Source organism: Chlorocebus sabaeus, chromosome 4 (genome assembly GCF_047675955.1).
Source record: "Chlorocebus sabaeus isolate Y175 chromosome 4, mChlSab1.0.hap1, whole genome shotgun sequence".
NCBI lineage: Eukaryota > Metazoa > Chordata > Mammalia > Primates > Cercopithecidae > Chlorocebus > Chlorocebus sabaeus.
In genome coordinates this window covers 83700435-83716426 of record NC_132907.1, presented here as the reverse complement: position 1 = coordinate 83716426, position 15992 = coordinate 83700435, and the positions used below count along the sequence as shown (strand labels likewise).

The window sequence follows — 15992 nt, the reverse complement described above, 5'->3', positions numbered from 1 at the left end:
GAGGCGAGATCTCTTGAGCCCAGGGGGCCAAAGTTACAGTGAGCCAAGGTCATGCCACTGCACTCAAGACTGAGTAAGACCCTGTCTGGAGGAAAAAAAAAAAAAAAGGCTAGGGAAGAGGTGAAATGTCAGGGGCCGCCTTGACAGAAAACTTCTAAAAAAAACCATGGTAACTAAGGGGTCTTGTTTTCCTTGGCATGTTGGGAACAAGAGCAGACCTCTTATCTGGACCCTTCAATCTATGGTCCTGACTGGTTGACACTGGGACTATGCTTAGCAAATCTGTGACCGCAGGGTTAATAGAAGACAAATTAGTCTTCCGTTTCTAGCGATCGATAATCTGAAAGTCCTTCTGCAGGGAGATAATTCAGGGAGAAAATTCAGGGGGAATTACACTCGAGTTTTGAAAGGCATCCTTAACTCATGTCTGAAGGATCAATTAGTATAAGAACTAAGTTACTTTGAAGTTACTAAAAAAAGTAACACGGTCTATTTTCCATTTTACTTGAAACAAATACAATTGTGCTTATATTTCCATTTAATTCACTTTGAGAGGGGATGTAGAGTCTGCTTTTCAAAGAAAACCATATGTAAGATTAGTAACATTCAAAGCTATCATGTAGCAGATTTATGAGAACTCTACTGACACATGGTTTTAGCTCCACTGGGAAATGGAGGGGAACTGGGCCAGCAAAATGTATTTAACAAAGAAATTTTACCCATCTCACTGCCACAGACTCACAAAGACTGGCAGAAATGAGTAATAGCAGGGCTTATAATTAGGTCCCCCTTTCTGCTATGGAATGCTATGACTGCTGTTAGATGAAACAGAAAGAATCCCGCAAATTCTAACTTTGCTAATCTGCATTTGCAATAACTAATCAAACAAGCAGTCTCACCCCATTTCTCTGCAAAGATTTTGTAGTCAAGAGCAGCGGTGAGGTCTCAAATCATTAAGGCTGGATTACTTATACAGAGGACTGCAGACGACAGCACATTTGCCAGGACGTGATGCAATGCCATCCATCACTTGTACATAACAATACCTGTATTTGCATGGCACCTTTCTCTAACACTCTTCAGAAGCCTTTACAAACTGCCTCATTTGTCTCCCACCTTGGGAGGAGGCACCTGGCCAGTGATGGAGTCGTCCGACGGGCTGCTGAAGTTCCAAAAGGCAACAGCCTTTCTAGCTGCTCCCACTAGGTCACCAGCTCAGGTGAGTTGGCAACAGATAGTCCAAACAGTTGGGTAAGGTTTTTTTTTTTCAGACTAAGTTTTCACTCTTCTCGCCCAGGCTGGAGTCCAGTGGCGTGATCCTGGCTCACCACAACCTCTGTCTCCCAGGTTCAAGAGATTCTCCTGCCTCAGTCTCCGGAGTAGCTGGGATTACAGGCAGCCATCACACCTAATTTTGTAATTTTGGTAGAGATGGGGTTTCACCATGTTGACCAGGCTAGTCTTGAACTCCTGACCTCAAGTGCTCTCCCCACCCGGGTCTCCCAAAGTGCTGGGATTACAGGCGTGAGCCACCGCACTCGGCTCTGGGTCACGTTTTTAAATGGCACTGTGCTCGGTATCTCAACAGTAAGATGACTGCTGATTTCATGAGTTAAATGTGCCAAGTGCTTAGAAGTGTGTCAGCACATTGTGACACTGAACAAACTTCATTAGTGTTCCCACTAGTCTGCTGCCGGAACCGGCCGAGAGGACCACCTGCATCCCTGTGCACAGCAGAGAGCGCTCAGAGCCGAGGAACGTGTGGGCCGGGTATGCTATGGGGGCAGTGAGGGGTGAGAAGAGGCCCTGGGGAAACTCAGGAGCGCTTATTATTTTGTGCCACCCCAGGGAATAAAGAGATGGAGAAGACCCAACCCTGGAAGCAAGAAGACAGACAGACAGGCAAAGGTTAGAGACGAAGGAAAACAAGGGGATTGCAGGAATGTACAGGAGACATGGGCCAGACAGCAATAAAGAGAAGACACAAAAGAACATTAAGATAGTCACTGTAAGAGAATTTTATTATTTCTGATTGAGCACTGAGGCACAAGTCTGTTATTCAATTTAAGCACTTAATGAAAGCATTCTCAACATTTTTAAGGCAGTGATTTTGGTTTATGAACTGTGCTCTTGGCAATCCTTGATGATTATCCTTTATTGCCATGGACCGCTTTTTTTTTTTTTTTTTTTTTAAACTATCTACCCTTCAGAGCTGCCTACTCTCTGGCAATGCCAGACTAAACAAGAACACCGGAGCTTCCTGCCAAAAAAGGTTCACACACAGTCCTCTGTAACACCTGGGAAAGTACATTTGAGGGGTGCTGCTGTCAGGACCCTCCTCCTAACTATAGTCTAGGAGACAGATGACAGATGGTGACAGCCACAAGCCAGGAGCTCACCCCATAAGTCTAAAGGAGCTGCCCTGAAGTCACTAGAGGAGTTTACCTGTGGGATGAACAGCGCTGGTACCCTGACGCTGAAGAGGGCCAGGAGAGTCACTGCAGCAAACGCAGCCCCTCCCTGCAACTTGCCCCGAGGCCCAAACCTCACATTTCATAAAGGAGAGAAACTGAGTCCCAGTGAAGCGTGAAGTGATGTCCTCAAACTTAGAACCCAAGCTCACTGCTACACTAGCACAAATAAGCTGCCTCTTCCCTCCTGAGGGGTAAATAAGCTACTTACTCTGTAATCCACAAAGCCTAGCTGTTTACTCTGCAATCCAAAGAGAACCAGAGTCCAGCAAGAAATTTTTCCCAGGGAGTGAGTATGTACAGTTTATACCTCTGACCTTAAAAATCTCCATATGGGCACTTTGGAAGGCTGAGGCGGGTGTATCACCTGAGGTCAGGAGTTCGAGACCAGCCTGGCCAACATGGTAAAACCCGGTCTCTACTAAAAATACAAAAATTAACCAGGTGTGGTGGCAGGTGCCTCTAATCCCAGCTACTCGGGAGGCTGACACAGGAGAATCTCTTGAACCCAGGAGGCGGAGGTAGAAGTGAGCCAAGATCATGCCACTGCACTCCAGCCTAGGTGACAGACTGAGGCTCTGTTTCAAAAAAAAAAGTAATAAAACAAAACAAAAAACAAAAAAATCCTCCATATGGGTATATCTCTGTATACAATTTAATTACTGTACTTTGGTTCTGCATCATTCCAACAGATAGCTTTAATGTAACCCAGGTCCTGGAGAGCGGAGGGCCAGGGCAGTTCCTGGAGGCAGCCCTGCCCCAGGTGGAAATCAAGGCGCTCCTCCCCACGGTGGCCAGGAACCCGCTGTGGTAGAATGGAAGTCAGTTATCCTTAAAGGAAATCCCATTAAAAAAAAAAAAAATCTCCCTTTGAGGTACTTTTTTTTTTTTCTTTTTTCCTTAAAACCAATGCAACACAAATTCCCCCACAGCCCATTTTCCACCCAGTGGAATGATTTTCTAAAACCCCATGCCTCTTAAGTTCTTTGGCATCAGTTAGACATTTTTCTTTTCTAGTGCCAGTTAGTTTTGTCGTAGAGAGCTTCCATCACCACCGAAAAATACTGCCTACTCTAGACTGCAACATATTTAAAGAACCGCTCCTATTCGTTGTGCTGGGGCAAGGAATTCCCGCCCTACAGTAAAGGACAGCAGAGAAGGATAATGGTAATTTTTTTTTTTTTTTTGAGATGGAGTCTCGCTCGCGTTGTCGCCAAGGCTGGAGTGCTTTGGCTCAATCTTGGCTCACTACAACCTCTGCCTCCCAGGTTCAAGTCATTCTCCCGCCTCGGCCTCCTGAACAGCTGGGATTACAGGCGCCCGCCACCACGCCCAGCTAAATTTTGTACTTTTAGTAGAGACGGGCTTTCACCACGTTAGCCAGGCTAGTCTTGAACTCCTGACCTCAAGTGATCCACCCTCCTTGGCCTCCCAAAGTGCTGAGATTACAGGAGTGAGCCACCGCGCCCGGCCAAGAATCTTTATTGTAACAAGAAAATGGCACAAATGTGCCACCGAAAGAAGCCATGTTTCTCAAAGACTTCTGTTCCTAGAAGACTGAGTTTATGACACTAAGGTGTGCTATTAAGACCCTAAAAGAACCCCACGCATCCACACATTGAGGTGACTTGGCTTCTGAGACCCAAGGCCTTTGATCTTCTCACCAGTGTCCCTCCATATGGGCCGAATGCCACTGGAAAGGAGAGTAGAAACGGAAACAGACCCGTCTGGACAGAGTTCAAAGTGCAAACAGGAACTGTGCCCAGAGAGAAGAGGTGGTCGCAGGAGCATGAAGGCTGCTTAGATCCCTAGGTTCTAAGAAAGACCGCTCTTTCCTGGCGTTAACTTCCTTGGCTCAGAAGTTTAGGATTTGCTCAAAAAGAGAAAAAGCACCTTTGGGAAAAAAAAATCTGGATGTGGAAGAAACGGGTGGTGAAAGTCATATTGAGTGATTAAATGATAAAAATTATTTCCGCTCCTTGGTTCTTGAATCGGTATGAAACGCTGGCAGCCTCTAATTAATCATTACCATGATATTAACACCACTGACTTTTCATTGTTCCTGTTCCTTTCTTTCTAGACATCTGTACTTGTACCTTCTAAGTAAATATTATCCGCCAAAACTTTGTTATAAGTTGTGCAACTGGGTTCGCCCAAGGCACCGGAGCCTGCGCGCAATCGCACAGGTACGCGGCGGCCCGCGCGCCTTACGAAGAAACGCGTCTCCGCCGCCGGCAAGCCGGGCCGAAGCTCAGGCGGGCTCGTCCCGGGCCTGGGCGCCCGAGCTCTCCGCGACCCGCGCCCCTCGGGCGGACATCAGGGCGCGGACCAAGTCTCAGCGCCCGCCGGGGCCCTCCCCGCGGAGCCTCCGCCCGGCGCCCCCGGGTTCGAGCCCGCCCCCGGCACCCGCGCGTGGAGAGAAAGGGGAAACGAGTCAGTACCGGCGGGCGGGTGTCCAGCTTTAGTCTCTAGTTTCCCTTCGGGAGGCGAAGACATGGCGCGGCGGGGCTTCCGCGGGGCCGAGGCGGCGGCGCGGTTCTCGGGCCAGGTGGGAGTGCGCGAGTGAGCGCGGGTGTGAGCTCCGGGAAGCGAGCGGGCGGGAAAGCGACGCGCGCGTGTGGGGTGCCGGAGCCGCGTGAACCGAGCGAGCTCCACTGCCGTTAAGGGGGCGCGGCCGCGCGCCGACGTGGCGCACCCAAGCCCACCCACGACGTGCGCACTAACGTCACCGCGGCCCGCCCGCCCCGCCGGGCCGCGAGTCACGTATACGGAGCTTGCGCAGCCGGCAGCGCCACGTCGGACGCTGTGGCCGAGGGCGGAGGCGGGGGAGGCGGGGGAGGCGGGGGAGGCGGGGGAGGCGGGGGAGGCGGGGGAGGCGGGGGAGGCGGGGGAGGCGGGGGGAAGGGAGAGAGGGGTCGGGGAGTGAGAGGGAGAAGGAAGCAGAGGGAGGCGGGGTCCCCGGCTGGCTGCGGGAAGTTAAGCAGGATCTAGCTGAGGATACCTCCTGCAGCGAACGCGCTCAGCCTGGCTCCCGGCTATGCAGCGACGGCGGGGTGACGGCGCCCCACATGCGGGCCAGGGCCGGGGCGTCCCTGCGGGGAGGCAACCGTCCCCGAGGCCCTCAGTCCCCGCCGCGGCAGGGCCTAATGAAGCGCGGAAAGGCCAGCCCAGATGCCAGCGACGGGGGCCAAGAGAGCAGGAATTTGTAAAAAGAGGATGCGAGCGGAGATCCTGCCTTCTGAGTGAGGGCCAGCGCTGGGGAACAGAGGGTGGTTTCTGTGCCCTGTCCTCCCCCGGTATGGACCAGAAATAAAATTGTAAGCGCCGCAGCCAACGGATGGACCCTCCCCTCCGCTGGTGGCCTTCTAAGTTGTCGTGAAAAACTAGTTCAGGCCTTGCTGGGAAGTGGAAGTCAAACATGGCCTCACAAATATTCGCGCGGAGACCCTATAATAGACGACTCTTTAGGTCTGATAAGAAACATTTGCAGTGTATTCCCGGCTTCATCTGCATGATAACACCTTGCTCTCCAGAACTCCTTAATGCAACCCGGACATTCCCCTCTATTGAGTCCAGGTGTTGAGATAAGGCTCAACCAATTGCCTATCAGAAAACCTTTAAATGTACCTATGACCCGGACGTCCCCACTTCACATTTCACCTCCTAAAGAGCCAACCTACATCTTATGTATTGATTGATGTCTCATGTCTCCCTCAAATGTATAAAACCAAGCTGTTACCTGGCCACCCTGGGCACATGTCATCAGAACCTCCTGAGGGTGTGTCACTGCACATCCTCAACCTTGGCAAAACAAACTTCCTAAATTGAGACCAGTCTCAGACGCTTTTGGTTTTCACCATCATCATCCTGTTGCCGTGGCTGATGCCTGGCTCTTGTGTCTTGGATCATGTTCTTCCCGCCTGCCCCAGTGCTTTGCAACTGCTGTTAACTTGCACACTGCCCTTGCTGGATTCGCATTCAGACAGGCCTAATCTCCCTAGCGAAGGAAACACAACCCCTCTCTTGACTGTACTTTTCCCTTTGACAACAAAACTGTTCAAGGAGGTTGAGCTCATCTCTTGTCACTCCCTCCAGTCCAGTTTGTCTGGTTTTCATCAAGCTCTGCAGCGCTGCCCTCAACCGTGGGAGGTCCTTTTGTGGAAGTCACTTAGAACCTCTGTGCTGCCAGATCCAACTGTCATTTTCCACTTTCATTCTACTTAAGCTCTTAGTGGCACTTGATGTAGCTGGCCATCGCCTCCTCCTTTGCTCCTCCAGAGGTGCCACATCACTGCCTTACCCTCCAGTTCTCTGGCCACCCTGGCTGCTCATTCTGTCAGCTTGGCGGTTCGCCCTCTTCTAGATTTATAAACATTTGAGTATCCCACAGCTCAGCATTGGCCTTCTTCTCTATCCAGACTTCCCCTAGATAGTCACGAGGAGCCCCGTGTGGACAACTTTCGTGCAGATGCTTACGGGTGACAAATCTGCAACCCCATTTATTTCTGCCCCTACACTGAGCTCCAGACTCACCACTATCACCACCTGCAGATGCTTACTGGTGCCAAAACTGCAACCTCATTTCTCTCTCTCTGCCCCTCCACTGAACTCCAGACTCACCACCACCACCTTGGCTTCTCTATTTGTTGTCTAACTCAGTGCTGCGCAACTCTTTATGCATCAGGGCACACGTGGAAATGCACATAGCATACACTGGTCTTGCATTCCCCACTCCATACACACATTTCAACACCACTAATAGGATAATTGTTGGCCAGGCTGCAGTCATGACATGCTTGTCATTGTCTTGCATTCACATCCAAACTTGCCAGCAGTTTGGAAGAGAATCCTGAAGTTAATACTGGGGTCCTCTTTAAAGAGATACCACGTCACTCACATTCTTGAAGGTTTAAGGGTACCTAACCGATTAATTTCATGAGTAATTTCCTTTTTATGTATGTCCAAAGGTGCTATATAATTAAAAACTCATGTCTTACGTCTTAAGCCTAAAGAACTATTTCTTGGAAGTATAAAATGAAAATTTTAAGTTGAAAGAGCACATGGTGGTGTCCTTTCATTGGTAGTGTTTTTACCCTTAGTGGCACCTAAAACAAAGTTGCATGTTATGAGCGACAGCATCTTAGACTCAAACGCTATTGGTAAGGAACCCTGGGGGATGGGGGTGGGGGGAAGCCTTCGCAGGAAGGAGCAGAGCTCCAGAGGGCCCCTGGTGGCCCCTGGACTGCCCTGAGGTCTGCCAGGTTGTGTATCTTTGGCTGTGACCTGTTCCCCGGGGTTGTACTGATTGGGAAACTCTGGTGGTGGTACAGTAGGTAGCCAGTCAGCCTGAGCAGGGCAGGAGAGGACTCTTCCCCACAACCCACACCACTAGAAATGTTGTGTGACCATCAGGTGATGGTCAAGAAGTTGTTACACCATTTCTCTAAAATAATAATCGGTTGCAGTCAGCGCCAGGGAAAGGCAGTCGCCCAGTAGATAGAAAAAACCTGAAAGTGATGATCAGCAGCTTCCTGATAAGATCTCTTTGCCACACATCAAGAGGCAAAATGGCATATATATCATAACTGGTATATGACCTTCTAGGAGCATTGGGCTGGTAAGGAAAGATTTCCTCAAGTGAGGGTGTGTACACCTCCAGTAAACACACAGCCCCCACTCACTTTCCAAGCGCTGGCAAGTCACTGCGCGTGTGGTCAGCCCACCCCAAGGGAAGAATCAGGGGACGAGGGACGCAAGGCCCCCGAAGTATGCCAATGTATAAAACCCTAAGTCAAAGGTCAAACCATGCACCTGATCTCTAAAGTTACCTGCTTGGCCATCTTCCAAGTGTACTTTCCTCTTGTTCCAGATATAAAGCTTTTTAATAAACATTCACTACTTCTTCAAAGCTTGCCTCAGTCTCTCTTTCTGCTTTATACCCCTCAGTTGAATTCTTCTGAAGAGGCAAGAATGGAGGTTGCTGCAGACCCATACAGATTCACTGCCACTAACATATTATATTTGGGTGCTATGTGATTCAGGTACAGTCTGCTCCTGACAGTGTGACAGCCAAGTTAATTTCACATGTTCAAAGAACTCCTGATTCTCCCACCTACCAGCAAATAGCTTCTTCTCTAGAATACAATCCAAGCTACTCATTGCAGTATGGAATAATCTGCCTACTCAACAGCATTTCTAATGAAGGAAATACTGTAAAGAAGGTAGTGAACTTCGCAGACCAAAAAAAAAAAAAAAAAAAAAAAAGACATTTATTTTTCAGCTTCCCTTGTAGCTAGGAGTGGCCAAGTGACACCGTTCTGACCATGGAAATCTGCTGAGGGGTTTTGGAGGAAATTTGCATTCTTAATATGGGGACACCCCTCTCCTGATGACTTCATCGTTTGTACCACCTTGAATTCAGACAGAGAGCCAAAGGTAGAACAATCATATTGCAACTGTGAGGCAATCAAAGGCATGAAAATCACATGCTAAAGGTAACACAGCAGAAAGGTCAAAGGCATGTGGGAATCTGAGGGTCCATGGAGGCTCTTCAGAGCTATGGACTCCTCCTCTAGACTCTTTTGTTGTGTGGGAAACAAATTTCTATTAAATGAAGTCCTTGTGGTTGGTGTCTTCATGGGCAGCCAAATGCAACCCCTAGCACACACAGTGTACCAGACCCTGCATGACGGGGGTCCTACCCAACTGTGAGCTCATCCCTCTTGGCTCCTCTGGCCACACTGGCCTTTCTGAGGTTCCTCTAGCAGGACAAGCCAATTCTTCCCCTTGGGCCTCTGCATTAGCCACTCCCACTGAGACAGCCAAGCATAAAGGGGTCCCCAGAGAAACTCTGACTACCTGCACGCCGGAAGAATGGGGTGGAGTCACAGAAATTCATGCCCTTTGCAGAGGAGAGGAGCCTGATGTCTTCTGTTCCCGGGTGGAACCTGGGATTCAATCTGTGAGATGGGAAACCGGCTAGCACGACTCTTGCTTTGCTGAGAGTCCCTGTTTCCCTTTTTTCCTTTTTGCCTAATAAACTCCATTTTCCTCACCCTTCCAAGTGTCTGGGAGCCTAATCTTTCATGGTTATGTGACAAGGACCCTGTTTTTAGCTAGGCTAAGGAGAAAGTCCCACAACACCGCCGAGAGCCGTCTCTTCCAGATCCTCGCGTGGTTAACTCCTTCTCATTCTGGAATCAGCTTTTCAAGGGGCCTGCTTTGACCATCAGATGTGAAGAACCTGGGCACTCAACTCATACACTCTCTGTCTTCCTGTCTTTATAGCACTCCATCCTCATCTGAAATTCCTCATTTATCTGTCTGCTGGCTTATTGTTTTTCTCCACTGACTAGAATGTCAGCTCCATGAAGGGAGAAACCTAATCCATCTTGCCCACTAGGTATTCCCAGCACCTAAAACCATCGTGGGCACAGAAGAAGCATTCAACAGATATTTTCTCCATGTAATTCTAGAACATAGATGCATTTAATTTCTCACAACTGCTACCTAAATGAAGAGTAGCCAATGATGACTAAACAGAGAATGAAAAATATATGTAGCATGTAGATGGCACATGGCCACTAATCTTTTCTGACATTTGCTTTATCTTGTAAATGCTTTGTGCATATGTGTGTGCACACGTGTGCACGAATGCATGAGAGTGTCCAGCCCCTCCAGTCCTAGATGCTGAGGATAAATATCAGTCATCACCCACTGGTGGTGTAGATGTACTATGTAGATGTTCTATGTAGATGTACATACTCAGTAGATAGGATGAGAATTGTTGAATGAATAATCTTATTTGAATCTCACAGTAACAATAGGAGTAAGGCAGGTTAACCCATGCACCAAGGAAAACAAAAACAAACAAACAAAATGGAAAAGAGAAGGATTGTTGGACTTATGTGGGATGCAACTCTGGTGAGTGTGACCTGGGACCCAAAGCTGGATTTTCTAAGCCCTAGTTCCATTCCCTCCAGCTGTGGACTGATTTCTAAATAGAGTTTTGGGAACATTTTCTTTTCTTCTCTCAATAGGCTGTTCTCTCTCTCTCTCTCTCTCTCTCTCTCTCTCTCTCTCTCACTCTCTTTTTTAGACGGGGTCTCACTCTGTCACCCAGGCTGGAGTGCAGTGGTATGATCTCGGTTCACTGCAATCTTTGCCTCGCAGGCTCAAGTGATGTCCCATCTCAGCCTCCCAAGTAGCTGGAACTACAGGCCCATGCCACCATGCCCAGTTAATTTTTTGTATTTCTGATAGAGATGGGTTTTTTGCCATGTTACCCAGGCTGGTCTTGAACTCTTGAGCTCAGATGATCCGCCTGTAAATAGGCTGTTTTCTAATCCCAAATGGTGGTGAATTCACTTATTGCGAATGCTGAAAACACTAGAAAAAGGATTTGAAGAAGAAACTGAAAATGCAGATTCTCTTCTCCAGGTGTGTATTTTGAGTCTGTGGCTACATCACTAAACCTTTCTGAGCCTCAGTTTCCTTATCTGCAAGTCAGAGATGTGAATGCTAATGCCTCTCCCAGGAGGGTTGTGAGAATGAAGGACTTTGACTAAATCTGATTATGTTTGGACAGCTCCGTGTCACCCCATTTACCCCCCACAGGATCCTGAGACACAGGGAGTTCTCTGCCCTTTTTTAGTGGAGAAACTGGATCTGTAGCTGGATTTTCTAAGCTTGGTGCAAGGATTGGTAGCTAGTGTGACGAGACCCAAGAGAACCCAGCTCTTGCTATCTTATCCGTTGTACATTTAAAAGTGTTTTGTAAGCCATAGAGAATGTACTGTTATTACTGCAAAGGGAGTTCCTTTTTATCAGCATTCATGAAATACAAGAATAGTCCCAGTGTGTATTAAAATAATCCCACATAACAATCACTTCAATGAATATTGCTTTCTTATTCCAGGCTGGTTTCTATTTCCTTTCTTCTTGTGCTGTTGTCTGATAGATGAGAATTTTGGATTCTTATTTACTACTTCTATGGCTTGAATGTGTCCCCCAGAATTCATGTGTTTGAAACTTAATCCCCAATGCAATGGTGTTGAGAAGCGGGGCCTTTCATAAGTGACTGGCTCGTGAGGGCTCTGTTCTCATGAATGGATTTATGCTGTTATCGCAGGAGTGGGCTCCTGATAAGAGGATGAATTAAGCCCTCCTTCCTCTTCTTTCATGTGTTCTCTTGCCCTTCCACCCTCCACCATGGGATGACACACCAAGAAGGCCTTCACCAGATGCGGGACCCTTGACCTTGGAGTTCCCAGCCTCCAGAACTGTGAGAAATAAATATTTGTTTTTTATAAATTATGCAGTCACCAGTATTCTGTTGTAGTAGCATAAAATGGACTAAGACAATGACCCAGGATTTCTCTGATTTCTCCTCCGTTGTTAATTTTGCTCATAAGGGAAGAGCATCAGTCATTCTTGACTTTGCTTTGTAATATCCAGGATATTTCTTATTATACTATGTAGTGTAGGCTTTGAATTAATTTTAACATAATTTATTTGCATACACACATAAACATAAAATACTTTAAGAGGATATTCATATCTTAAAATCAAATAAAAATGATAGAATATATTTTACACACACATATACACACGTGTGCATGCACACAAACACACACAAGTGAGGGATCTTTGGAATTTCATTGGGCCTCAACTTATCACTCAGTGACACTTTCAGGCATTTTTCAAAAGTAATTCAACAGCTAATAAAGAGCATGGAGATCAATTTTAGTCACATATGAGGTTATACTTTAGTTAACAGTATTTCAAGAAAAAAAAAAAAACCAGTCTGAACCTTGGCAAAATATTCCTCTTATCTTTATTTAAAAGTTAGAAAATAGAAACTGCAAAAAAAAGATGAGAGTAATACAACCATGAATATTGACTTTCTAGGCAATTTCAAATGCTTTGTAAGTTATTTATAAAAAAAATGTGTTTTAGCAGAGAAATGGGGAGTGGTAAGGATAATTTTATGTCTAGCTCTTGCATTGAGTCATTATTTGACCTGTGCAAGCTACTTACACATTTTGTAATTACATTTCCATATTGGAGGCCACAACACCTATCTTACTTGAGGATTCAAATAGTTATTCAATATTATGTCTTAGCATTTATCTTCTTGTATAACATTTTTAAGAAAGGTATATGAATTGCTCTAAGTCTAAAAGATAAACATGACAAACATCAAGAATAAAGAGCCTTTCAGCAAGATGAAATAATCTCAAAGGAGCTTGAAATTTGAAATTGAAGAACTTTTTTTTACCTTTTTTTTTATTTAAAAAAAAAAGAAACGATACAGAATTTGGTGGTACTGGGACATTGATTTACTCTGTTACTCTTAAAAATGCATAAAAACCTTTCAAAAGGCTCTTCAGGTGTGAGAATGTCATATTAAGTGAGACAACAAATATCAGAAGTGTGGTGAGGGGGGTCACCTCTACCTGGACCATGAGCCTCTGCTCAGACTTTTCATGTGGGATCAGTTGAGGAAGTACAATCTATAAATGACAGAGCTTCTAGGTCTGGAGACCTAGGTTTGAGCCCTAGCCTGACCACACATCACATGTGTTACCTTGGGAAAACTGCACCCTCTCAGAGTCTCAGCACCCTTCCCTTGAGACAGGCACAATAGTGCACCCCTCTGGAAGGCATATAAGAAGTACACGTGATGGCCTGTTGAGAATGCTTTGTAAACTTTAAAGAACTAAATACAGATCTCAAAGCACATAACTTGTTGTTAGAGATTTTAGAGAAACAGCAAAGTAAACATATATTACAAAGCAGAACATGGTAAATGTTCTAGAACAGAGATTCCCACTTGTTTGTGGAAGACAATGGGCAGGTCTCATGGATAGGAAGTGTGGATGGCAGCCTTCCAGCTGACAGGCAGCAGGAGGTGGGCCTTCACAGGGAGGACTAGAGAAGACAAGAGGGACAGTGGCCCACGGTTTCTAAATCCCAATTCTTCCAGGCTGACTCACAGGCAGGCTGTGTGTAGAAAGGCAATGGAAGGTCTGGAAGTGCCACCTTAAGACTGGCTGACAGAAGGCAGCCTTTGCATCTGCAGTCTGTTGCCATAGCCATTTGTGTAGGCCCTGAAAAACCCCACTATAGACTGGAGAAAGAATGAGAGTGAAAAACAGCAAAGAACATTTTAGTATTATCATAAACAGTTTTGACCTCCTAAACACCCTGAATGCATCTAGAGGACTTCCAGGGGTCCTAGACCACACTTTGAAAACTGCTGTGCTAGTTCCTTCCTTGGACACTTATTAATTTAAGATGAAGAATAAAAAAGGACTTGTACTAAGGAAACAACCTCCACCCTGTAGGCAGTGGGGATGTCAGCCCTGCAATAGGCAGGGGCTGCAAGGTGAGTGGGCGTCACCCCTGCAGTGGCCTGCTCAGCGGGTGGGCTCTCGGCTCCCCTCTTCTAGGCACACTCACAGGTGCAGGGCTAACCCCTTCAGATGGGAAGAATGCATGGGTTTTGTCCTCCCCAGAGAGAGCAGCAGCCCCCGTTGTCTGGGAACCACTCAGCCCTTGTGCTGTACTATGTGCCTCCTAAATGTAGTTTTGGCAACCTCAGAGTTTTGGTAGCATTAGTGACACCAGTTTTTAGAAGGGCTGTTTTCACAGGCTTTGAAGTGAAGAAGGTCTCGAAGAAGAGGCTGTTGGCCTGCGTTATTTTTTCCTCCAAAGGAGGATGTTGTATCTTCTGTCACTGGCCATGTGGATGTTTTGACTACATTCAAGAAAGAATTAATTTTTATGAATATATTTTTTTAAAAATACAAAAATAATACACTTTGGAAAATCTAAATAACAGATTAACGTCCAAAGGAAAAAGCAAGTCACCACTTATCAGCAATCCTACCAGCACGTGAAGTTGACCACTTGTAACATTCTGTTGCACGTTCCTCCAGGCTTCCAGACAAAGACAGACAAGGATTCTTTTTAGCTATCTTATTTTGTAAATTGTCCCTTAATTTGTGTTTGTTTTTCTCATAGTTAAAAACAGGAGTTACAGGTTTTTGGAAGGAATACCATAGCGACCTTTTTTTTTTTTTTTTTTTAAATCACATTATGTTAAGGGTACATGTTATTAACATGTCTAATCACTGAAGATGTCAACCTGATCACCTCATGATAGAAAGGGTTTTTAAGCATGGCCACTTTATTAGATTTAAGTTAATTTATTGGTGAGTTCAGCTCTATAATAGGACTAAATATGAACATGGGCTAAATTCTTTGTATCATACCTTAAAGTTCCCCAATAATTGCTGAGTCTATACTAACAAACCTATGCCTGGGCATGAGTCTGGAAGATACCCCTGGGCTCTTGCCATCTCAGCTTTATTGGCTCTCACTGTTGTAGGGTTAGAGACGGCAAGTAATTTCCTTAAAAAAATTTAGAGCCTTTTTTTTCCTGCTGAAATTACTTGATTTTCTTTTTAGACCATCTTCCTTCTCAGCAAGTGATTTCCTATAATTGATTACTTATTCCATTCAGGGTGAAGTATGTGTGTGTGACTTTGCAGGCTTGAGAGGGTTGTAAATAATGACTTCTGTTGGATCCTAGTCCTCAGTATGTTTGCAGAAAAGCCCGCTCTGTTCTTGCTCAGTTTTAGAAAAGGTCCAAGCTTGGGAAATACGATTGCTATTAATCCAGATAAGAACAAATCCCAAAGCCATCCTTCAGGTTTGGAGGGACCCTCTGGGGCACCATCCACAAGCTTTTCTCTGACACAAATTAATAAAATGCCTTTGACCATGGAAAAAATAAAAGAAAATATACAATTTCAGTAGCTCACTGGAGACTTAACAACATGACTATTCATGGCCTTAACAAAGAACCACAGGGCATTTGGGTAAAGAAAAGCTGCACTTTGCATTCCAGGCAAGGTTGTGGCAAAGGTATAGCTTGACATGACATCCCTCAGCACAAATATTGGGGAATAACATGCTGGGTCAGGCTTAGTTTGGGTTTGGCTTATTTACTGTTCCTCTGTCCCTTAACAATGTTGTTATTCTCCTTTTCTTTTCCCTTCTCTTTTTGTTTCAGAAGGAGAAACCAACTCCAAGTTCTTGTTGGAATATTTACAGGGTACTGGAGGGGCTCACAGAATTAAGGAGAGGACTCTGGCAGCCTCAGAAAGAAAGAAAACTAGGGAAGCTCTGGAAACACCAATAAACGACCTCTCCTAGGACGCTGCCGGTGGATGACTCAATGTGATGGTTCATTTCATGTGTCAGCTTGGATGGGCTATGGGGCACAGGTATTGGGTCAAACGTTATTCTAGATGTATCTGTGAAGCTCTTTTTTAGATGAGATAGACACTGAAATTGGTGAACTTTGAGTAAAGCAGAGCACTCACTATAGTGTGGGTGAGCCTCGTCCAATTAGGTGAAGAACTTAGTAGAAAAAAGACTGAATGTAAGCGCCCCAATCTCAGGAACCAACTCCTTAAAATAAATCTCTTTGTCTCTCTCTCTCTCTCTCTC

The 15992-nt window shown here is 46.0% G+C and overlaps 1 protein-coding gene and 1 long non-coding RNA gene across 3 annotated transcripts in view; one reads left to right on the top strand and one right to left on the bottom strand.

Annotated features, from left to right (window-relative positions):
* DAP (death associated protein) overlaps positions 1-5282 on the bottom strand; it is a 76656-nt gene extending 71374 nt beyond the window's left edge. Inside the window, exon 1 of one of the 2 annotated variants that reach the window (XR_012092814.1) lies at positions 4913-5258. Coding sequence is in view for 1 of the 2 variants with exons in the window: in XM_007961216.3 (XP_007959407.1) it covers positions 4913-4967 (55 nt within the window). In the remaining variant the exon portion in view is untranslated. Of the gene's footprint in view, positions 1-4912 lie in introns of both variants that reach the window. The other variant, XM_007961216.3, reaches the window with a different exon arrangement.
* Positions 4935-15697, top strand: LOC140711530 (uncharacterized). Its single transcript, XR_012092815.1, has 3 exons — positions 4935-5115; positions 11602-11754; positions 15553-15697. It is a non-coding gene; the product is annotated as an uncharacterized lncRNA (long non-coding RNA).
* The last annotated feature ends 295 nt before the right edge of the window (positions 15698-15992 follow it).